The sequence below is a fragment of the Balaenoptera ricei genome, chromosome 14 (genome assembly GCF_028023285.1).
Source record: "Balaenoptera ricei isolate mBalRic1 chromosome 14, mBalRic1.hap2, whole genome shotgun sequence".
In the NCBI taxonomy this organism is placed as follows: domain Eukaryota; kingdom Metazoa; phylum Chordata; class Mammalia; order Artiodactyla; family Balaenopteridae; genus Balaenoptera; species Balaenoptera ricei.
The window spans coordinates 11,231,008-11,256,299 of NC_082652.1; the positions used below are offsets into that span (position 1 = coordinate 11,231,008).

General features: G+C 44.0%; 1 protein-coding gene across 7 annotated transcripts in view; it reads right to left on the minus strand.

Moving 5' to 3' along the window:
* SUDS3 (SDS3 homolog, SIN3A corepressor complex component) overlaps positions 1-25,292 on the minus strand; it is a 374,523-nt gene that overhangs the window by 317,775 nt on the left and 31,456 nt on the right. For 5 of the 7 annotated variants that reach the window (XM_059894291.1, XM_059894290.1, XM_059894289.1 and 2 more), the window contains 2 exons: positions 22,278-22,362; positions 18,925-19,010 (listed from right to left, as the gene is read on the minus strand). In XM_059894291.1, the coding sequence (XP_059750274.1) occupies positions 18,925-19,010; positions 22,278-22,362 (171 nt within the window). Of the gene's footprint in view, positions 1-5,100; positions 5,356-18,824; positions 19,011-22,277; positions 22,363-25,292 lie in introns of those variants that run through there. The other 2 variants (XR_009497248.1, XM_059894294.1) reach the window with 2 other exon arrangements.

Genomic DNA, 25,292 nt, shown 5'->3' on the forward strand with positions numbered 1-25,292 from the left:
ATATTTCTATTGGACCAACCTATCTTAGAAGGTCCCCAGTTGCCCACAGTGGTGAACCAATCCCTATCACACCCTTCTCTTTTCTTCCTTTGCTTATCTCACTTTCCTACTCCCTCATTGAGCTACACTGGATCACCTCCCAAATAAACTAACTAGACCTGAATCTTGTCTCAAGGCATGCTTCTGGGGTAGACTAATAAAAAACTTACTATGCACAGGGAATCATGCTAATATCTACCTTTCCTTACATGCAGTTTGCATATAACCAGGCAGAGAGATAAAGAAAGCAACACAGGAAAGGTTAAATACCAGATTTAAATAACAGAACAAGAGATGTGCGTGATTACCTGACGAATGAGGAGTACAGAGAGTAAGTGCTGAGAGCCTGAAGGAGAAATGACATTAATATGTAGTGTGGTGGGGAAGGAGAGTTCTTCTTGGCCGCACAAGATCTAAGTACTGTCAACTTTGCTGCCAAGAATGGGTCGTGAAATATGAAGTATGAGCAAGGACGTAGACTCAAGGAATGACTCTGGTGTTGAGGGCAATGTGCTGTGTATTTTGTGGGGAGTTCACTTTGAAATGCATTGTGTATGCGTGAGTGTGTGTGCGTGTGCATGTGTACAGCGGGAGTCGGGGAGGATGCTAGACTTGATTCTCTTATTTCACTCATTCCACTTGTGAACAAAGTTGGCAAGGGGAGGTAATGCAGCCTATTTCAGAAAGCCCAAACAAAACACACTTTCCACAAACGGATCAAATGCTCCACCCCTTTCCCATTAGCACCTTGCTTTTTTGTGACTGAGATGAGCAACTGTAAATGTCACCATAGGAGGGGTAAGCTTTCATTACTGACCATTCACTATGTGCCAGACACTGTTGAAAGAACAGTGCAGAAAGCAAAGAGCAAATGCTTTGTAGCTTTCAGGAAGAAGAAATAACCCCCTGCCACCATTCAGGCCTTTAACATAAGCAGTAAATAAACCTTAAAAAGGTACATAAAGGAAATAATTAAAATGTTCTGAAGACTCTGGTTTTGATAGTTACCCATTCTTTTATTTGCTGTTCCTCTTTATAGGAGTTACAAGTATTTAAAAAATAAGAGTCCAGAGTTAGCTGGAATTTTAAGAGTGGGTGCTAGATACAGTATTTCCCCTGCAGAACAAACTCACACCAAAGACTTGGGATGGTGCTGTCCAAGGTACCAGCTGACCTCTCAGTGAGCCTAGCTAGGATTTGAACATATTACGAGTTCCGCCATAACTTTACAGAGGTAACATTTTGCCCTCAGTAAGTGGGCATCACAGTGCACAATTATATATGTACGTGTACTAAAAACAGCTTTTCTTTCACATATTCTTATTTTAAATGTCCTGATTTAAAGAAAAGTTCCTTTAAAATGCATAGAATTAGGGAGTTAAGGTTTTCTATCAATTCAGTTCAAATGGTTGTAAAGTGTGCTTCATCTCGTAGATGATGTCCTTCCTTATACCCAGCTGAAAATCTCTCCTGCTTAGATGTGGAAGTTACAAGTTCAACTGTCTACAAGGATCAGAGGGCAGAGTAAATGACTGAAATGGGACATTTTAAATAGTAACTGACACAGCTTCAGTGTTGGGGAGATAAAAGGCATGATGGGTTACCATGAGAGTGTGTGCTGTCTAAAGGGAGAAGCTTCTACTCAACTCCAGCCACTGTGTCCATGTAGGACAACAAACTCAGTCACAAAGCTAGCTAACTACTCACGAGGCGCTCAAAAATCTCTCAATTAAAAAAAAGAATGTTTAGTTAATTCAATTGCTTACAATTCACTGTGTAAGCCAGAGAGAACACCTGTGGGTTGGAGCTTACCCACAGGCTTCTGCTTTGCAACCTCCATTCAAGGCAAGTTCTCTTGCTTGAAATCTCATATACTCAGAAAATTGGAAGATGTAAAAACAGGTATTTTTCTTCCCCATTTCAAAGACGGAGACTGAGGTAAAAAACATCTTAGAGTAATCGACAGGAGCCAGCACCTCCACGGCCCACCAATTACCCTGAGGGAGTCAGCTCCATGCCCACTGCTAATTTTAGTTTGCAACCACAGAGGGTACCAATGAGCCTTTTTTTTTTTTTTTAATATTCTTCTCCACCTAAGCACTTTATTATTTTTTTAAATTTATTTATTTTTGGCTGTGTTGGGTCTTCGTTGCTGCGCACGGGCTTTTCTCTAGTTGCAGCAAGCGGGGGCTACTCTTCGTTGCGGTACGCGGGCTTCTCATTGCAGTGGCTTCTCTTGTTGCGGAACACAGGTTCTAGGCGCATGGGCTTCAGTAGTTGTGGCACACAGGCTCAGTAGTTGTGGCTTGCAGGCTCTAGAGCGCAGGCTCAGTAGTTGTGGCACACAGGCTTAGTTGCTCCATGGCATGTGGGATCTTCCCAGACCAGGGCTCGAACCTGTGTCCCCTGTATTGGCAGGTGGATTCTCATCCACTGTGCCACCAGGGAAGCCCACCGAGTCTTTTTGCCAAATATTTTTGGCTCTGTGGGCCACATATTCTCCGTCACAACTACTCAGCTCTGCCTTAATGCGAAAGCAGTCTTGGAGAATGTGTAAATTTATGGGTGTGGCTATGTTCCAATAAAACTTTATTCACAAAAAAGGTGGCGGGCTGGATTTGGTCCGCGGGTCATGGTTTGCTGACCCGTCGTTTAGAATAAAAAGATGATGATGTGTAACAGGATAAAGCAAGCTATTCAGTTCAAGAAACTGACTGCATAAACACAAACTCCTGGAATTTAAATCAAAACCCAAGACAAACATGGGAGGTGTGAGATACCAAAAGGAAAAATAAAATTGCTAAAGTGATTTTAGGCCACAAAGCCAAAATTCTACCCTAGTGTGTTCTTTATGGATCATGCCTAGATCATTTCTGGATAAAGTACTGTGAACAGGAGCATGTTCAACTGAGACTGGTGATAAAAGACCCAACCAGAAATGGCCTTTACGTTTCATCTGGTGTGTGTGCCTGCCACCCCGCCTCACCCCACCCCCAATCAATTGCTGGTGGCCACTGAATGGAAAAGGATCATGAGACTTCACATGTGGACCTAGAGAGAATGAGGGCCATACTGATTAGTAATGTCTGTCATGGGTACAAAAGTGGAGAACAATGATGCGTGTGCCACATAACTGCCGTCTCTAAAACCGAATCTCATGAGGAAGGATAGGGAGTCGATAAATGGAATTTGTTACCCCAAGTAAGTTGTATAACCCAAAATATAATTATCTTCAAACTGACAAAACAGTACTACACTTTCTAAACATTAATCTGATCTTGCTAATGATGAGCATGACTTACCCAAAATAGTTTATTACAGCAGGCAGTAGGAGGCCGGGCTAGATCACCTCTGAATATTCTTCTCAGCCCTGCATAGGACTCTATGATTTTTTTCAAGATGTCTCATTGTACTATCCCAGCTGTGTTCCAGGTGGCTTAGTCTTCCCAACAGCTTTGCTTTGAAGACGTCATGAATATTTAAACAAACTTCAGGCTAAACATTTTTCACGCTTCTCATTTCACCCACAGTCCAAAGCTGGGTTTTGTTTGGCAAGAAGGCTCATTTTTGAGATGTGTGTATGTGCACATATATGCATAGAAACCCACTGGCATTGTGTTATATACACATACTCGGACCTCCAAGGTACGTGTATGTAAATTCCTCCTCTTAAACCTTTTTTTTTAAAATAATTTATTTATTTTTGGCTGTGTTGGGTCTTTGTTGCTGCACGCGGGCTTTCTCTAGTTGTGGTGAACGGGGACTACTCTTCATTGCAGTGCATGGGCTCTAGGCACGTAGGTTTCAGTAGTTGTGGCTCACGGGCTCTAGAGAGCAGGCTCAGTAGTTGTGGCACACTGGCTTAGTTGCTCCGCGGCATGTGGGCTCTTCCCAGACCAGGGATTGAACCCATGTCCTCTGCATTGGCAGACAGATTCTTAACCACTGCGTCACCAGGGAAGTCCCCCTCCTCTTAAATCTTGACACTCAGCTCTGAAGTTAAAGTCTGCAGTTAAAGGCCATTGACGTGTCTTCAGGCACAAACCAGCAGGTATGCAGTTAAGTATGGACAGACTGATTATTTGGAAATGACCTGCTAGTGTTCCCACTGCAGTTATTCATTGACTGTGACTTCAGAACCACAGTGACAGGGAGAAAGCCAATGTCCCTTTCATTGTCTTGATGAGTAAGAGGTTCAATGAGTCACAGAAGGTCCCAGAGAGAGGTGGGGGCAGGTAAGGCATGAAGGGTTGAGGTAAAGAGGGTTGGTTAAATACACATATCTTTTTTTCTCTTTTCCATGAAATCCCATGAAGACAACTACAGAGGTGTTTTTTTGTTGTTGTTTTAGGGTTTACACCCACCAGAATTGAGAGAATAGGCAAGGAAAAACACAAATTGCAGAAGCTGAATGTAGATTAAAAAAACACAACAAAATCTTAAGCCAGCAGTGGATAAAGCAGAGGAACATGGATTAGCAGCACCTAATCAGAAAGGAAGATACCCCTAGAAATGAAGGTGAAGGCAGTGGGAATGGTTGAAATTCAGTTTAAGAAGCTCTGAGTTCCCCAGATCTGTCTCCCTACTTCATGCAGCAAGATTGCCAAGATCCCAACCTGGCAAGAGACCAGAGATTTCTCTAGAGAAGATAAAACTAAAGGTCTCTGGACTAAAGGACTCCAGAACCAGGTCCTACATTTAAAAAAGAAAAAAAAAAAAAAAAAAAAAAGAGGGAATGAAAAATTAGAAAACAAAAATAGCTCTTAGTAAATATTTTTTGTTTTAATGAAAAGAGCAAAAGTTAAACTCAATAGAAAGGTTAGAAAATAAAGTTAAGGAAATCGCCCAGAATAGAAAGTAAAAAGATAAATGAAAATAGGAAAGAAATGAAAATTTAAAGACTCTTATAGGAAGTCTACTATCCAAGTAACAGGAATCACTGAATGCAAGAACAGAAAAAATGGAGGGGAGGAAATCATGCATTATATTATTTACCTACTGCTGCATAAAAAAAATTACCCCAATCACACAGAAACTTATAACAAACATTTATTCTCTTACCTAGTTTCTGAAGGTCAGGAATCTAGGAGCAGCTTAGTGGGGTAGTTCTGGCTCAGGGTCTCCTCAGAGGTTGCAGTCAAGCTGTCAGCAAGGGCTGCTGTCTCATCTGATGGCTGGACTGGGGCTAGAGGATTCTTTCCAAAGTGACTCACTCACATGGCTGTTGGCAGAAGCCTCAGTTGCTAGCTGGCTATTGGCAGGCGGCCTCAGTTCTTTGCCACATGGAACTCCCCATCAGGCTTCTTCACATGGTAGCTGGCTTCCCCCAAAGCAAGTGATCCAAGAGAAAGAGAGAGCATGGCCAAATGGAAGTCACGGTGCCTTTTATAGCCCTATCTCAGAAGTGAATTATTATCATTTCCACTGTGTGCTATTGGTCACAGAGACCAATCCTGGTCCAATAATGAGAGTGAACTGTACAAGGTATGACTATCAGGAGGTGAGGATCATTGGGGCCATCTTGGAGGCTGCCTATCACATCCATGAAATAGGTATGTGTGTATGTGTATATTTATGTATATGTGTATTTCAATTCTCAGAATTTGAGGACCTAAGTTTCCAGAATTGAAAAAGCCAACTAACCACTTAGCACAATGGGCCCACGCCAGAGCCTACTGTCATGAACTTTCAAAACACCAAGGAGGGACTTCCCTGGTGGTGCAGTTGTTAAGAATCCGCCTGCCAATGCAGGGGACACAGGCTCAAGCCCTGGTCCGGGAAGATCCCACACATCGCGGAGCAACTAAGCCCATGTGCCACAACTACTGAGCCTGCGCTCTAGAGCTGGTGAGCCACAACTACTGAGCCCATGCGCCACAACTACTGAAGCCCATGTGCCCTAGAGCCTGTGCTCCACAACAAAAAGAAGCCAGCGCAATGAGAAGCCAGTGCACCACAACAAAGAGTAGCCCCCGCTCACTGCGACTAGAGAAAGCCCGCACACAGCAACAAAGACCCAACACAGCCATAAATAAATAAATAAATAAATGAAGAAGATACACAAATGGCCAACAGGCACATGAAAAGGTGCTCAACAACACTTATCATCAGGAAATGAAAATCAAAACCACGAGATATTACCTCACACTTATAAAATGGTTATTAGCACAAAGACAAGAGTTAACAAGTGTTGGCCAGGATATGGAGAAAAGGGAATCCTTGTGTAGTGTTGGTGGGAATGTAAATTTGTGCAGCCACTATGGAAAACAGTATGGAGGTTCCTCAAAAAATTAAAAATAGAACTACCATATGATCCAGCAATGTCACTCCTGGGTATATATCCAAAGAAGATGAAATCATTATCTCATATCTGCACCCCACTGTGTTCACTGAAGAATTACTCACAAGAGCCAAGACATGAGAAAAACCTATGTTCATTGACAGATGAATGGATAAAGAAAATGCGGTACAGGGAAGTCCCTGGCAGTCTGGTGGTTAGGACTCCACACTTTCACTGCTGTGGGCCTGGGCTTGATCCCTAGTCGGGGAACCAAGATCTCGCAAGCCACATAGCACAGCCACAAAAAAAAAAAAAGAGAAGTAAAACAAGAAAGAAAATGTGGTATATATGCAAAATGGAATATTATTCAGCCATAAAAAAAAGGAAATCCTACCATTTGCAACAATATGAATGAACCTTGAGGGCACTATGTAAGTGAAATAAGTCAAACAAAGAAAAATGCTGTATGATATCACTTACATGTGGAATCTAAAAAAGATGAACTCATAGAAACAGAGTAGACGGGTGGTTGCCAGAGGCAGGGCCTAGGAGGTGGGGGAAATGGGCAAAGGTGGTCAGAGGTACAAACCTCCAGTTTATTTTGTAAAGCCTGGGGATGTAATGGACAGCATGGTAACTATAGTTAACAATACTGTACTGCACGCTTAGAAGGTGCTAAGATCGTAGACCTTAAAAGTTCTCACCACACACACACAAAATGGTAACTAATAAGATGATGGATATGTTAACTAGCCTTATTGGTAATCACATCACAATACACACATATATCAAATCATGTTGGACACCTTAAACTTGTACACAATGTCATATATCAATTATATCGTGATAAAGCTGGGGAAAAAAGTCAAATACTCAGTAATCAGAATGGCTTCAGACTTCTCAAGGGCAACATTGGAAGCTAGAAAGCAATAAACAGTGCCTTCAAATTCTTGAAGGCAAATGATTTCCAAGCCAGAATTAAACCCTCCAGAATGGAAAACATTGGAGAAGAAACAACCAAATTTTAGAAGCTGAAAAGTAAATTAAAAAAAAAAATCCTGAATTTTAAAACTTGACAGTGAAGAACTTGAAAATAATGAATTAGCAGCACAGGGAACCTCTAGAAATGGAGGTTAAGGGAGGGAGGGGCTGTTTGAAATACGGTTAAGTGCTAAGTACTTAGCAGGCCTTTTCAGTTCTGGAAATACATAGGCCTAAATTCTGGGCATGAAAAACGTAGTTATACCAGCCAAAGCATCAGTGAAGGGAACAGAATAAAAGTGTTCTGAATCACGCTTGGTAAGTTACTGCAAGATGCGTTTTACCCAAATGGGGGAGGAAGCAGAGAAATAGGAAGACAAGAGAAACAAGAAATGGGAGATCCAAACCCAAAGAGAGGTAATGGGGAGCTCCAGGATGGTGGTGAAGCGGGACCCCAGAGGGACCACTGTGTGCTAGGCTGCGGGCAACCAGTCCAGAGTGGAGGTCAGAGGTCCCCAGGGAGGATGCTTTTTCAGAGTGATGAAATGGACGGAATACCTGGCGCATCGCAATGTATTGGGAGGAACTGAGACACTTGTCAAGGCTTTGAGGTCGAATTTACAATAGTGCACAGAAAAGCAAGCAAACAACAAAATTGTTTTAAAGAACAAGATAGGGCTTCCCTGGTGGCGCAGTGGTTGAGAGTCTGCCTGCCAATGCAGGGGACACGGGTTCGAGCCCTGGTCTGGGAAGATCCCACATGCCGCAGAGCAGCTAGGCCTGTGAGCCACAATTACTGAGCCTGCGCATCTGGAGCCTGTGCTCCGCAACAGGAGAGGCCGCGATAGTGAGAGGCCCGCACACCGCGATGAAGAGTGGCCCCCGCTTGCCGCAACTGGAGAAAGCCCTCGCACAGAAACGAAGACCCAACGCAGCCCTAAATAAAATAAATAAATAAATAAATAAAATTAAAAAAAAAAGAACAAGATAATTATTGGCTCCTGGGGAGAACACTGTCCAGGAAAGAAAAAGCAGTCATCGTTTACAACATGACTCAGCTCTGACTAGCATTTATATAGTCATATCAATGTAAACACTGAATACTGACCTAATCAAAATTATGAAAGAACTATATTCTGGGGGAGTAGGGGATGGCTTCCACAGTGGGAATTTAATAGAGAATGCCTAGAACAGAAATATCTAGCATTGGTAACAAGGAGACAGAGATAGAAGTTAAATATGAAAATAATCAGCTGGTTGATTCTGGGAGGGGAAATGAAGGAGAAAACGGGACTACTGTGTTTTGTGGCCAACTTTGTAGAATCCTTTGACTTTCTAAACTGCACGTGCACTACTTTGATCTTAGAAAGAGATTAATATGCTGCAATGAGAAATCAGGCAATAGCCAACCACTCATTCATTCAATAAGCATTTAATGTGTGCCTACAGTACACTAGTCCCTGGGAATTTGGAAGAAAAACAAAAAATGATCCAGGCCCTTTCCTCCCTGGCTCACAGTCCGTTGGGTTTCTCAGCACAGCCAGAGCGGCAACAATTCAAACTCTTCTGTAGTGAGGCGTTAATATGGTGAAGGAAAGAGGCCTGGACACCTGCTTGTTTTGAATTTCAAGGTCTGTGGCTAGCGGTTTCTGTTGGCTTGCCATGGGCAAGGTTGCTGTGGGTTTAGCCTCAAGTCACGATGGGACCCAAGCAGGTGGGGTAGATGACAACTGAAGTAACAATGATCCCTAACATGGGCAGTTGGCAATGTGGGGTACATTTTCTAAAGCATTAGGGCAACCGAAGGCTTGTTTCAAGCATGAGGGTCACTGGCTGGCTGCTTTGTTTGCATGACCTCATTTAATCCTCACAATAAACTTCTGAGGTGGCTACTATTATTATCTCCACCTTCTAGATAAGGAAACTGGAGCCCAGAGAGGTTATGTGACCTGCCTAAGGTCACACAGCTCGTAAGCAGCAGAGCTAAACCTCAAACCCAAGGCTTGAGTCTATGCCCTTCAGCCTTAAGACTGGGATTTTTCTCAGTCATTGGATTGAGCTGCAAGACCTGAATTCTAGCTCCTGCTCTACCAATAATCGGCTGTGTGATCTTAGGCAAGTCCCTTCCCTCGTCAATGTCTGTTTCCAGGTGTGAAAAATGGAGGGGGTTGACTCAGATGACATCTAAGCATCCTCTATACTTCGGCAGTCTGTGTTAGCAATAGGGAAAGCCAACGGGAAAAGGAAACGTATGAATGGGGTGCAGAGGTGAACACACTTTTCTCCTCTGAGCCTCAACTGCCTCATCTGTAAAATTAGAGAATCATTAAGACACACCTCTCATGGTTGTTGAATGTATTAAATAAGACAGCGTATGGAAAGTACTTAGCACTTGCCTGGGCACAGAGTAAGTGCTCGATCAACACAAGCCCTTATTCATTCCTACTACTCATATGCTTACAGGGCTCCACCACACTTGGATTCCTGAACGTTTCCACTTCTGGTAAGGTCAAAGCACCATGTTTGTGGGAAGAAGGGGGGATCAAAGCACAAGAAAAGGGAGTCAAACAAAATTACTGTCTGACAGGAACGTGTGCTGTTGCCCTTTATTGGTTTTACATACGAGTTAGTTTACCAATACTTTCAGGAGCATGTAAGTGTGAAATTGGAAAGCGTCACCGCAGGACTGCCACAAGCCACTGCACTGGCGATATAAAAGGGGAGGCGGGGGGAATACGCTGGGCCAGGGAGAGGGAGAAAACTAGAGAGGCGGAAAGGATAGGAAGGTGAGCCCCAGGTGTGGAAGGACAAAAAGATACGGGGCTGGGGAGCAAACTGGCTTTAAAGTTCAAAGCACATTCATCCAGATTGACTGCTGAACACACACTTCTTTGAGTTTTTAAACATGCCCCTGCCGTCCCACCTCTGTGCTTTCCCTCAAACCATTTCCTCTATGTGATTTCCTATTCCTGGCCACGGACACTGCTCAAGGCCAACCTAGCTTTCAGGCCAAGCTCAAATTTTATTTTCTTTCAGAAGAAATTACAAAGCATTCATGGTTAATAAGAATATAGACTCTGGGTCAGCGAGACCTGCTTTGGAATTGAGTTGGTTGAACTTGAGGCGAGTTTCTTCACCTCTCAAAACCTCAGCTTCCCAATCTGTAAAATGTAGACACGTAACAACCTCACAGGATTACAATGAATAATAAATGATGGTGCACATGAAGCCTTAACTGTATGCTCAATAAATGTCAGCTGCTGCTATTTTCTCCATCACCCCCATTCCAGTCCATTCTCCACACCTATTACATTGAACTAGAATTACTGACAACCATGGAACCGTGCTTCTGTCTCTGAATCCCCAAAAACAGCCTAGTACACTAGGTAACATGCAATAGATGCTGCATAATGAATCATCTGAATTGAATGCAATGACTGTCACATTCTCAAGCTCATGATTATTGACTGTTTCGAGTAGAAGAAAAAACATCCCAAGCAATTGGCTACAGGTGACCAGATTATCATGGCAGGGTTCCCAATCTTGTCTGGGCTGAGAATGAACCTCTCCAGGAAACCATTCTGTGGCAGGGACCCTTGGGCTCCCATAATAATGAAAACAAGAACAATTAACAACATGTATTGAGGACTTACTATGTCCCAAACACTACCTCTAAGCGCTTTACCCAAAATAAATCAGTTAATCCTCAAAGGAACTCCAGGGGCAATTCTCACCCCCACTTTACAGAGGAAACTGAGTGACCAGCTGCCCCAGTTTGCCAGTATCTGAGGGGGCTCCTCAGACTTTCAGTGCTAAACCCAGAAAAGTCCCAAGCACGCTGGGACAAGTATGCCCTAACACTGAAGCACACAGATATTAAGTAAATGTCCCAAGGTCAATGAGTGGCCAAACCAGGATGACAAACCCAAGAGCCCCATCGCCTCTACTGTAGGCACAAAGGCAAAAATGAACCCACTGAGACGACAAATTAGCCAGGTCATCAAGTGGGCTGTCCACCAGGCTTCCGAGCACAGAGTGTGATGCAAGTAGGTACTCAAATAATTGTCCCAACTGTGTTCTAACCGTGCACTGCCCAGAGCTACCCATATGACCTTAGGCAAATCATTATCATCTCTGGGCCTCAGATGTTTTCATCTTCAAAATGAAGGGGTCACACTAAATCAGGGATGGCAAATAAATCGGCTCCCTTGCCCATGGCAGGCAAAAGTAAATGATTAGGCTACTACTTCCCACTCCACCCAGACTTGGGCCTCAGAATCCTTCTCAACCCAACACAATGGGTATTCACAACCCATTTGTAGCTGATGCTTAGCATGACCTCTAAAGCCACCAGCTTTATCTTCACAGTCCGTTGGCACTCAACTAGCTTCCCAGGAATTGCTCTGGTCTCTTAGGATTTGGCACTCAGACTAACACCCAAGGATAGGGAGCAGTTCGATGGCAGCAGGATGACAATGGAAGGGACAGTCTCCATAGACTGGGCACTCCCTGTGTCCAGTCCTATGCCATGTATACCTCACAGTACAGCACAGTGAACGAGGGCAGGGACTCAAGAGAGACCACCTGGGCTCAGCATCCTGGCTCACCATTTACTAGCTGTGTGACCTCGGGCAAATTACCTAATGTTTCTCGATTTCCTCAACTACACAAGGAGGATTATAATACTACCTACCTCACAGGATTATAAGGATTCAATTAGTTAATATGTGTAAAATGCCTGGCACGTAGTAAGTAGTAGATGTGTTAATACCAGAACCCTCAAAATCACCCTCTGAGGTGGATATTATTTAACAGATGAGGGAACTGAGATTCAGAGAGATTAAGTTGCCCAAGATCACACAACTAGTTAAACAGCAAAGCCGGATTCAAACACTAACTTCTAAGCCTTTGCTCCGCCACACTGCATTTCCGTAAACACTCAATGGTGAAATAAGGGATTCTTGATTATCTGCAGGGCCTTGCCTGGGGCTGCTGTACTTCCACCCTCAGCACCTGCTTGATCCCTCCTGACACTGCTCTCCTAGCTGGCTCTTGAATACTGCCTGCTTCAACTCCTGGACCATCTACACCTTCGGCACAGAGAGAGCAGATGCCTACAGAAAACCAGAACACAGACTGCTGAGTCTCCAGCTCCTGGGAAACAGGGGAGAGAATCTTTACAATTCTGATTATTGGTCTTCCCCTATCTGTAAAGCGAATTCTGCTATTTTATAGATTTCTGTCTTCCAGGGAATTGAGCAAACGCAGATTAGAGAAAATGGGTAAAGGGATTAAGCACCTTAGGTACCTATGCTGTATCTTATCTACCTCACTCCCCTAGGGGTCCTCCTAAACATATGTATCTCTTTGTCTTAAAAATCATAGCTATTCACAAAAATATTCTGGTTAACACTAAAGTTGCTACAGCTAATATATTTCTTGCCATGCTATTATGTCCAGAAAGAGTGAGCTGGTGCCCACGTTTCTAGTTCATTCCATCTAGTGCTTTTTTTTTTTTTTTTGGCAGCGCCACGCAGCATGTGCAATCTTAGTTCCCCGACCAGGGATCGAACCTGTGCCCCCTGCAATGGAAGTGTGGTGTCTAAACCACTGGACCGCCAAGGAAGTCCCAATATGCCTTCTTTTTAAAAGCTGGGAAAGTGCTTACCCAAAGATGGGGCTTGGAGAGTCTCTAACACTAGTGAAAGAGACCAGAAATTGGTTCCATTCCTGCTTCTGCCCAGGTTGCTGGTGGGAGCTGAGCAGGCAGCTTGCAGCAGGTGACACAGAACTGTGTGTGTGCTCTTCCAGCCGGTGACTCCACAGGATGCGACATGGGAAGGTCCATTGCCCTCCAGAGCGCAGTAATGATGTACGACGTCCAGCTCTCAAGGGCTCCTACCTCTCCTCACTTTACAGATGATAGGAAAGGCAGGAAGAAAGTGAGTTGGAAAAATACAGATACGTGTTTCCCTCCAAAGTCTCTCTCGTTGCTTATGAGATAAAGTCAGCTCCATCCAGACCCATTACTCTCCACGTTCTAAACGGTTCCTTCCTTTGTGAAACTGTCATACTCGTGCCTTTTCAAAGGAAACAATCTCTTGGCCGGGAACGTGACTCCTCAACTCTAATGCCAAGGGAGAACCCCAGAGTTATCCGGCAAGGGGAAGGGTCCCACCAAATAAGAGTGTTTTTACCTCTAAAATTTGCCCTGGATGTGTGTCCAAGAGGTGAGAACAGATAAAAGCAAACTCCCAGGGAAGCACTGGAGGAGAAAGGTGAGAAGGCTGAATGTGATTTTAACAGATGGGGTTGGGAAAGGACAGCAAAGGGTAGGAGGTAGGAAAGCTGGCTCAGATTCCGAAAGACGTGGACTCGGCCACTCAGTGTGTGACCTTGGAAAAGTTACTGAACCATCTTCTGTGACTAACAGAATCTCTTTCCTCCTCTGAAAACTGGTGATAACAACAGTGTATTCTCTCCAGGGTTGTCATGAGGCTTCAATGAGATGACGCAGGTGAAGGGCAGAGTGCCAAGAACTGGAGCCATTCTTACTAACCAGTCTGCCTCTCTCAGCCCATCATTTGACACTAACACTGTCTGACAGCTAACATTCACGGAGCACTTACTATGACCAGGCACAGTGCTGACCTCTGGGTTTCAAAGGAGAATTAAGTCTTGGCTTGATTGTATTAAACCAGCCTGAAGTTTGTGAGTATTAGTACTCTTTCACAGATTACTGCCAGGATTAAGCGAGAAAACGCCTCCTACAAAGGGTTTAGTCCAGTGCCTGATGTATAAAGAGTACTCAGTTAAAGGCAGATACTAACGTCGAGGGCAAGCCCCGTTTGCCTTGGTAACAAACAGGAAGGCGAGATGGTTGACCTGAGTCTGCTTTTGGGCCTCTCCCCCTTAGCCACACCCTTTGCTGCCAGCTCTTGCATCCCTGGTCAGCAGCCCCTAGCCTACACCAAGGACTTGGCTCTTCTAGAACAAATATGGAAGGACCCATAGACCTGAAGAGCCTGAAGGCTAAGGTGATTAAAACAGAGAAAACTTGTCGGGCTAGTAGTTACCCTAGCGAGGAGTGGTAACTGGAAGAAAGCCTACAGAGCTCATGGACGCTGGTAATGCTGTCTCTCGGTCTAGATGCTGGTTACGTGGAGGCTAGTGACGCTGTCTCTTGGTTTAGATGCTGGTTACATGGACGCTGGTGACGCTGTCTCTTGGTCTAGATGCTGGTTACGTGCATGTGTTCACACTGAGAAAACAACTTCTACAATTAAGACTTGCGCACTTTTCTGTATGAATGTTATGTTGCAATAAAAAATTATTCAGATCGTGACTGCCCCTCTCCATTACCCAAAGCATGAAGCAGCCCTTCCCAATGGGTGTTACAAGTACAGCTGGGTTGCAAGCACAAGACGTCAGTCCCCCGTGGCAGCAAGCGGCCTTATCACTTTACCCGCTGGGAGCTGTGGAAATACCATGATGTTTGGTGAGATTGGCAAGTCCTGCTCTCGAGTACCCAATGAACAGCATCCTCCTCATCAGACCAGTTTACCTTAAGGTATTTCCTATCTAAGGTCAATTTTATTTACTTTTTTAATTTTTTTTTTTTTTTAATTTTTTGGTTGCGTTGGGTCTTTGTTGCTACGCGCGGGCTTTCTCTAGTTGCGGCGCGTGGGCTTTCCCTAGTTGCGGTGAGCAGGGGCTACTCTTCATTGCGGTACACGGGCTTCTCACTGCAGTGGCTGCTCTTGTTGCGGAGCAGGGGCTCAAGGTGCACGGGCTTCAGCAGTTGTGGCTGGCAGGCTTAGTTGCTCCGCGGCATGTGGGATCTTCCCGGACCAGGGCTCCAACCCGTGTCCCCTGCATTGGCCGGTGGATTCTTAACCACTGTGCCACCAGGGAAGTCCCTATTTACTCCATTTTTAATCAGATTCTTTTATCCTCTCCAACCAGGAGACAGCTGGCTACATTTAAGGGTCGACACCCCTAGACTGATCTTTACAAACCTGAGAGTCAGTCTTGGACATCACTCCGTATCTCACTCTTCATAATGAGCAAATGTCTAGTAGGTCCCTCCCTCTTCCCCAACTTCCTTCCTTCCCAATTGCTGGAGGGAAAACCTAAAATAAATTTCAATCATTTATCAAGTCAACGGATATACAAGTCAATGGATATAATTTCAGTAAAAATATACAGACTACATGCTGGTTTTCTCTTTGAAAGTTTATTGTCATTAAAAAAAAAATAAAACCCTCTACTTGTTACATTCACCTCTCAGAACATTTAATGTACCAGTTAATGATGTTATTGTAAAAAAAGCCCACCAACTGCTTGAAATGGCTCTAAGTTATCATTATTATTTTTTGCCATGTTCTGGTATTATAGTGGTTTAAACTCTTTGGAAAAAAATGGTGCAACATTAAGTAGCAAGATTTCAAATTCCCAGATTAGAAACAATTTTTATATCAGGAGGAATTTTAGTAAAAAATCCAACGATAAAAGGAAATGTTAATAGAAAAACAAAAACAAAAATACTGTAAAAAATAGGATTCCCCCCACCCAGCCCCAAGTTAGGTTAAAAAAAAAAATGGAACCAATCCCACCCCACCCCCCCATATTTCTCTTAGAAAAGTCACCCAGTCCTAAACGCAGGGTCTCACACACCAATACAAGTAGCCTGATTTGCAGACCAGCCTCTGGGATCTTACACTGGCCCCAGTCTGAAGTTTTTTTTTTCAAAACTTAAGGTAAGTTAGGTAGTTAGACTTCCATAAATACTGGTATCCGAATGAATGAAAACATCCTGGCTTTGGTATGGCTACAGAAATCTGGAAACTGTTCAAGAGGACACTGGCTTAGAGAGGGAGTTGAGGGAAGCACACAACCCCCCAAGTGGAGGTAAAATAAACATTAGGCCACACCCATAGCAAACACTGTGTGTAATACCTGAGGCTGATGCCTTGAACGAAACACATGTAAAGGTTCTTGATCAGAATCACACACATACAGCTTCTTGAACAGAGTAACACACATACAGGTTCTTGATCAGATTAACACATGTATAGGTTCTTGACTGGAATTGTCTGCACCAAACTTTATCCAAGTTACCACTTGCAGGAAACAGTTTGAATTTGGTAATTTATCCAGTGCCCTGGAGTCCAAGAAGAGACAAAGACCTTTTGGAAGAAGAATAACCACCTGGGCTAAAAGCCAGGCCCCTCTTATTCTAGGAAGCTCAAAGTCTGTTTTTTCCTTCTCTCGTTCGATTTTGCCCATCACAAAAGCACCTTCATCTCCCAACAAGGGGGTTTTTCCACCCCAGGTCACCACAGGGGCCTGTCTGAGGGTAGAACTGATGATTTTTTCATCCCTGGAGTGACTCAATAAAAAGCAAGTCTTCCGGGATCAGGAATATAATTTACAGTGCTGTGTCTCAAGTGTACTTTACGGTTTCCCTCATTTTCACTAGATCATGATTGTTAAAGGTTGTGAGGATACTGAGAAGGCAGCAGCGGGGCTGTGACCAGGCCGAAGTGTGGCCTCAAACATCCTCAAATTTACAGAAAAGGGTAAAGTGCCCGGTCTTCAAATCACCAGTTATTTCATGAAAGCACAAAGGACCCACCAGACAAGGCAAGAAAACAAGGCAACTTGCTGCTGCATCCATGCAGAAAACTAGTTATCAGTACAATCCTTCCCCCAAAAAACAAACTTTGGTGCAGTGTTAGGAAGACAAGATAATCATTAAAAAAAAAAAAAAATTAAAATAAACCACCTTCGATGGCAACACACACTAAATATATCTAAATAAATTTCCATCACAGGGCACAAGGGGCTAACAAAGAGCTCCCTGATATTATGGGAGGTAACACACACCACAGTGACAATTCAATCGAGAGAGAGCCTCCCTTACAGCAAAGGCCGCCAAGAAGAAACAAAAGGTGAAGCCGCTGTTTACTGTCGATCTGGTTCACTATTGCAAAGATCATAATTATGGGGGGCTGGGAGGCAGAGAAGAAACTCAGAACGCCCAGGCAATTTTGATAAACAGCATCATTTGTCCTGTTCTCTAAATGAGACTCCAACACCAGAAAAAAAATGAGAGGAAAATTGGATTATAAATGAAAACTAAAATGTATCTGTACAAGTCTTTACTCTGAGTCAGTAGGGTTTGGTCTCTGTTGAAGCCAGGACTCTGGAGAAGGTGATTTACTTGTCATCACAGCTCTACAACTAGCTGTGGGGTGTGTACATCAAGAGACAACACGAAGACAATCACTTGAGACCAAGGGAATTACTTACAAAGATTTCCTAGGATGTATAAGGTCTACTGATTGCCCAGAGAGATGCTAACACTTGCTCTAACCCCAAATACTTTAAACATCTTAAGGTGGCAACTAGAATATTAGAAACAAAACAAAAAAATCATCACCCAGTGAGTTATTTCTCCCATTATGGGAATGAGGGAAAGGGCACAGGGCAGGCTGTTTCACCAGGATTCATCAGGGAGAGTGCAGGTTTAGCGGCAGCCAACGGCCTTCCCCGTCTGCAACCCGGGCCAGATCTCCTGGGAGCCCGGGAGTGCCGACAAGGTGCCATGGGTTCGGAATGGCCAAGGCGCAACACTGGCGTGAGCGACGACAAGAATGCAATGTGAGGTACCAGTAGAGTCTACAGATCACTGATGACTCCACCAACCATCTCACCTCCCCACCGACCACAGACAACCTGGATCACCAGCCGGCGGCAGGTGCCACCTCATCTACTTGGGAGCAGGAGAAAGGAGGGAATTACAAACGAAAGCTTCTGAAATGACCGCTTCTTGTTCCAGCCTGAGCTAGAACAAATGTGTTTGAGTGAACCACTTGCATTAAACAACATATAAAATATGGAACCTTCAGCACTTTATGAATATGAAACGCCCCCTTCCCTCAACCACATTTACTGCAGTGCACGTCGTCTCCCAGGCGAATTTTTCTGTCTTTCAGCCGGTGGAATGGACGGCATACACCAGATGTTACACAAGGCATTCATTTCTCCGAGAAGGCTTAGAGCCAGGAGAATTAATCTCCTTCTGCTAGGACCTCTGCCCCAAGCTTCTGGGGAAACAGTGAATTGGGCTTGACAAGGAAGGTAGCTACATGATCCACTAATCAGATTCAAAACATGAAAATGCATTGAGGAGGGTACCCCTTCCTGCTCCTCATCATGACAGAAAGACCTATAGATAATTAAGAGAGCTGTCCCTTCAAACTCAAAGGAGGCTTTAAAAAAAAAAGACAAAGGCTTAAAAAAAAAAAAAAAAAGACAAAGTATAAGCAAAAAACAAAGAAATCAGTAAAGCAAACTCCCAATACTCCTGAAAGCAAAATAGTCTCATGGTGACGGATGACTGGAAGAAGTCGAGGCAGAGAAAGAATGACACAAAGGCGGGAAGTGCCTGGCCACAAGGGCGCCTTGCAGAATCCACCACAGTGTTCTCCATTTTCCAAGGCCAAGCAAGCAGCAAGTCCCAAGTTAAAAACTTTCTATTAAGAGCAAAACAAAACCAAAAACCATTCCAGAAAAGGGGTCAAGGGAAGACCAACACTGGAGAAAGTCAAGCCGCTGACCTCCGGCGGATCACGAAGAGCCCGCGCTGAAGCTGGCCCAAGTAAATCCTCATCTTGGTGCTGTCACTTGTCTTCCTCACCCAGATCTGCGGGGGAGATGGAAAAGGAAGAGGATGAGAGAGGCTAATCCTGAGGGGCAAACTTTCCAGAGCGTCGGGATGTTTGCACGAATTAGGTGTAGCCAGACAGCTGGCAACCTCTTCCTGTCAACTCGCGAGGCATCCACAGGCCTTGACCTCTGGCCTCCTAAAGGCACGCCTCCACCGCAGAGGGCAGGCACCATCCCTTGAACTTATTTCTCCCAGCCATCTCTCTTACACCTTTGAGTAAGCAAATGGAAAGCACGGTGTTCTTGAGTTCCATTTTTGCCTTCATCTTAAAGACTTTTTTTTTTTTTTTTTTAGACTGCACTGTGTAGCATGTGGGCTCTTAGTTCCCCAACCAGGGATTGAACCCGTGTCCCCTGCACTGGGAGCATGGAGTGTTAACCACTGGACCACCAGGGAAGTCCCCTTAAGGACTCTTTTTGATATGGTATGACTACAGCATTATCAACATTCAAGACACATATATTCATAAACTTACAATCAAATTAGAAAATATTTTCCTTGCCCCTAGGGACTTCCATAGTATAGCCCTGCAATTCTCTGGTTTCCTGGCAATTAAGGCTAATGGTCATAACAGCAAAAGAGAGAAAAATTAACAACAAAAGAAATGCCCACGGGTGAGCGAAGGCCCAATGAGGATGCTGAGAAGGCTAAATTAGCTTAAGACAGTCCTTCCCTCCTGACCGCATCATTCTCCCACAGATGGGATCAGATGTCTGGCACTGTCCAGGGCAGATGTATTCTTCCCTAGAACTGAAAACGAGCTCTTCCAGCATGGGGCCTGCCAGAGCTGCCAAGTGCGCCCAGTATGTGGCATCCTTGCAGCCAGGGAGGGGAAGGAGAGCTGCCACCTCGGTCAGCTGACCCACTTGCGGGGGAGATTACTGGGGGCCAGACACTGTGCTGACCAAACTGACCAAGCTCCTTCATCCTCAGAACAATCCTATGGAGTAAGTACTGTTATCACCCCCATTTTACAGAAGAGCAAGGCTGAGTCCACTTGTCCAATGGGAATCCTGGCGCCTGACATCAAAGCCCCTTGCTCTTCTCACCTGTTCCCCGCTTTCTCACCCCTTCTCTCATCCGTGTTATTAACACGTGATCAGATGGAGACAAAAGCATAAGTTTTTTAAAGATCTGCATCTCACCTATATATACAAGTACAAGTTTACAGATATAGTTCCTCCTTTGCCCATTCAGTTTTCAGGTTTAAAAAAAGCTTATTCAGGGCTTCCCTGGTGGTGCAGTGGTTAAGAATCTGCCTGCCAATACAGGGGACACAGGTTCGATCCCATATCCGGGAAGATCCCACATGCCTCGGAGCAACTAAGCCCTTGTGCCACAACTACTGAAGCCTACGCGCCTAGAGCCCACGCTCCGTAACGAGAAGCCACTGCAGTGCGAAGCCCGTGCACCACAATGAAGAGTAGCCCCCGCTCACCGCAACTAGAGAAAGCCCGCGCGCAGCAACGAAGACCCAACGCAGCCAAAAATAAATAAATAAATTTATTTAAAAAAAAAAAAAGCTTATTCAAAAAAAGAGAAAGCTATTCTCAGTTTCATATTTCCTTACTGTGATTATTTAACAACAAAGAGACTTTAAAGCCAAATACACTTGTTTAAAAATAAAGACCTCACATGAAGCTGAGCCTCTAAAGGACCTTGCAGAACCATTTTAAACGGAAAACTGACCCCAAGGAGGGCTGAATAGCCATTCACCAACATGCTCAGACCCACGCACCAAATATGCTCAAAGTCAAGTTATGCAGAAGCCAAGTAGCTTCAGTGTTACTTAGGATTTCACCTGAAAAAATGAGCTGGAATACTTCCAAGAAGTGAGAAATGTTTTCCCCGTTGCAAGCCTCCGACGCACTGAGGCTTCTCCCCTCCAGGAGACATGTCTCAGTGTCACCGTTTCCTTGTCAGACTTCGCTAACACTCTATTATGTCAAAGGGTGACAATCTTCAACAGAGAGAGAGAAAAAAATCTAACTTGCATTTCTATTTTCCTGAAAAGTCCTGAGGTGTCACAGAGAATAATGCATGGGTTCTGAAATTAGGTTCAGGGACGAGGAGGCCACACGCCCTCTGTGCAGCAGCCCACACGGCCAGGCACACGTGCTCCGCTGTGAAACTGCAAAGCCTCCTACCAGGGCAGCGGCTCTCTGAGATGCCCTGTTCCGACCTGGCTTAGGGTGACACACAGATCGTGAGCCCAGAGGAAAATGACATTCATTTATCTGGAAGGCTCTCCCTAACTTCTAAGTAAACAATCATTTTGCCAACTAGTCACATTTGAGGGCATTTTCAATTCAGGAAGCTGGGAGAATAGAATAGGCTTAAGTTATTTCATAATCCAGCTTCATTAGACTTACTATGCACTGGCACGAATAAGTTAGAGGGTAGACACATAAAAATCAATTTCTTTGCAGATATTTGTGGACTGATAAAAGATCAAGCCAAACAAGCTATTAACGTTTTAAACTGTTTTTTGACTACTAACAATACCAGTTACACACTGCTGACACCCTCCTAAAGAAGGGTCAGCCAGAGAACTCACAGGCTAGTCACATCATCCTTCAGCATGACCCTCAGAGCTGACTTTCAACCAGCCCCCATCCTATAAGAGAGACTGGAGGAGACCAGTCCCTAAGGGTATGAGCCTGGTAGCTCATTGTTCAGAAGTACAACAGGACACGTCAGATTAGAGAGACAGCAGGTGAAGAGTAGTGTGTGGGTCAGATCAGGCCAGCACCCATTTACTGAACACTTACTGTGTGCCAGACCCTGTGCCAGGTGCCTTGTTAGATCCTCAGAGCATGAAACAAATCTGAGTGCACATGAAAGCTCGAGAGAAATAACAGCAAAGACAGAGTATGCTCCAACGGCAAGTCCCATCCTCAGTAGATGGCTGCCTCAAAAAGCAGCAGGATTTGAATGCGCAGACAGCACACCAACTTGCCTTGTGTTCTTTCCTGCAGTCTATCTCAGTGGTGCCCAACTCAATTACTCTGCAGGGAGTTCACAAAACCACAAGGCTTACACAAACTCGCATAAACTGCAGTCATGCAAAGTAAGGGATTTTTAAGGGTGATTTTGCCTATGTGCAATTTAAGCCTGAAAATGCTAACTTTAGAATCTAACCCACATATAACACTGTGATTCCACCGTACTTTCTTGGTGGCACTCACATTGCAGGTTTGTCCCATTTTGCTTTCCTAATGGGTGACAGAGGTTCAGTCTTACCTCATTGGCTCCGACAGAGCTGATCACACAACTCAATTTCTGGTTGTCCTTTGACTCTAGGTAGATGGCCTGGCTCTTGTGGTACCTGTGGGAAAAAAGACACACATTTATTTTTTTAACCACTTTATTGAGGTATGACTGACATGTGAGAAGTAGTACGTATTTAATGTATACAACTCAATGAGTTTCGGGATAAGTACATACCTGTGAAACCATCACCACCATCAAGGCCATAAACATAATCCAACTCCTCCCAAAGTTTTCTCCCACCCTCTTTATTATAACTATTGTTTTGTGGCTTTTTTTTTCCTTTTGTGGTAAGAATATTTACCATAAGGTTTACCCTCTTAACAAATTTTAAGTATACAGTATTGATAAGGGCCCAAATTTAGGAAAGGAATAAAAAAGGACACAAAGGAGGGAAGAAAAAAAAAAAACACACACAACAAAAAATATAATTAAAGGAATCTTAATTTATGATTGAGGAACAGCTTGGATTTTAGGTTTAATTTACAGGCTTCCATCCTTGGATTAGATTAGATGACCTCCTAATCTCCTTCTAAGTCTAAAAATTACATTCTTGGTTCCACTGCAGAGTGGAAAAGGGGGCCAAGGAAAGGGCTGGAAAACTAACTCTGTATTTTAGTTTTTTATTTGAACTATATGACCCAGTTCAAAAAGTAAATTATAATTTTTCAAGTAAAACCTCTGTCCCCACTTTCTGCCTCCACCCCAAAACACTGAGGAGGGTTGGGTGGACAAAATGAACAGATGGGCTTGAACAGACTGTCCCATTATATATTTTCTATTTGTCCAAGTAAGTCATCAACAAGAGGGCAGGCCAAATTCAGTCCTTACTTTGATCACTCATTCAGCAAATACTCATTAGCCACTTGCTGTGTACCACGGACCACCCTGGAGGGCGGAGTGGACAGTGAATAAGGCCACAAGGTCCCTGCCGTCAGGAGCTTCAAATACAGTGGGAGTGACTAATATGAAACAATCACACCTGGCAAGTACTAACTAGGTGAAGTCCTGAGTGTTAGACTTGCACCAAAGGGTATCTAATTTGGCCTGGTCAGTCGGGAGAGCAGCTCTGAATGGAGTAGATAAGACAGGCTCCCCCCTTTCAGTCCCTGCATCTATTCTCTTGGCCTGTAGTGTAGGACCACCCTCACCTTCTTCTTCTACAAGTTCAGGGACAAGGCAGAGGATGAAAAATGAGGAAGCCAGGGCCAAAGCCCAAATGAGTCAGTAACAGCTGCCACAGGAGGAAGGAGCAGCTGCTGGGTGACAGGAGCTGGAAACATCAGCTGAGCTGCTGCTGGCAGCCCTGGCCTAGGCCAGCCCAGTTCAGTCAAGAACATAACCTTTAGTTCATTCTGGCTGCAGAGAGTTGGCTTAACAGACCCACTAACTCACATAACTTCCACCAAAACACATCTCCCAGCAAAGCACTGCATCTAACCATTATTTCTGTGGGGGAAGAAGACAGATTCTGTTTTGCTGGTACAGTGAAATAATCCACTGCTAAGATATCACAGTAAAGGATGTACTTCACTCCCACAATGGGCTTTTTCCAATCAAGGTTCTAAGCATTCTTTAACCTGCTACTTAGGAGCGGAAAACTCAAGTTTCCAAGTCAATTTACTTTCTGAGAACACCGTTAAAAGAAATCGAATCATAAATTCAATTAGAACAGCGAGACTGGTTTAGACCCAGCTTGAAAGCTGCTTTTGGCCAGGGATTAGCTGGTAAACTGGGTCAGGGGACCTCCATTATGCTAAATATGTAGTATTACAAGGTCTGAATTAACAAAGTGCATGAGGAAAGGTTGAATTAGTTCACAGAAAACTCAAACTTGAGTTTCCCTCCCACATCTAAGCCAACCATCCTATGTAAATGGTAATGTCTTGAGTAATGGTTAGAATAAAAACAGAAGGGGAGAACATTCAGTTATTCTATGGGGGTTGTGGGTTATTAAAGAGATAAAAACACAAAACAACATGCAACTAGCCTCAACTCATCCTGATACTACTTTCTTAATAAAGAAAGGTCATGGGTGTGGTGTAGGAGTATATTACTCCTACATGGGTGTGGAAATGTGGTCAATATACTGCTCAGTCAAGAAAAAAACTACGTCCATTATGTCCCTGTGTGCATAATACAACATAATGCATGTTACATGTGTATCATATACACACACACACAAACAAATTGGTAAATTTATATTAAAATGTCTATTAAGTGTATATTAAAATTTCATAAAAATATAAAGTTTTATAAAAATATAAAAGAATGATATTCTTTTTATTGCATATCTTCCTTCCTTCCAGAATAAACAGGTATTACTTGTAATCAAAAAGTAAATAGTACTTTCTTATAAGTCATGGTACTGAAAAACACCAAAGTAACCAAAGGGCAGGAAGAAAACTTAATGTCACAAATTAACGTCTCAGTGTCTGTTAAAGACAACTCGGGGAGACGAGCCGGACAACTCTCCTGAGACGTGCTGCGTTTTCCTTCAGATGCGCTCAGCACCCAAACCCCAACACATCCGACTCGCTTTAAAGTAAACATCAGGAGTGAACCATGCAATCTGATCTACCACCCCTGGGGAGCGGTCTGGGACTTGCACATCTGGCCGCCTCCCAAATCTGCCCGCTCTGGGACCACCAGATGGTGGTGGCTTGAGTGCCCAGCACTGCTCCGTGAGCTCCCTGTGCTCCGCAGGAGAGCTCGCCAGCGTGTTTCCCAAACCAGCTGACTCCCAGGTCCTCGTGAAGCAGAGGCCCTGGGACCGCCAGCGGTTGTCAGGCACCGCACAATGCTCTTGGGGAACCATTATCCCTGGATATCAAATCTAGTAAATTACCCAAGTTCCCTGGGAAAAAATAAATAAGTCCTCAGAAATTAAAGTGCTCATGCTGCGGCGGCGGGGGTTTCAAGATGAAACCAAAAAGTATATGACAACCGTAACATACAAATTTACTTGCCGATTTCTAAATACTAATT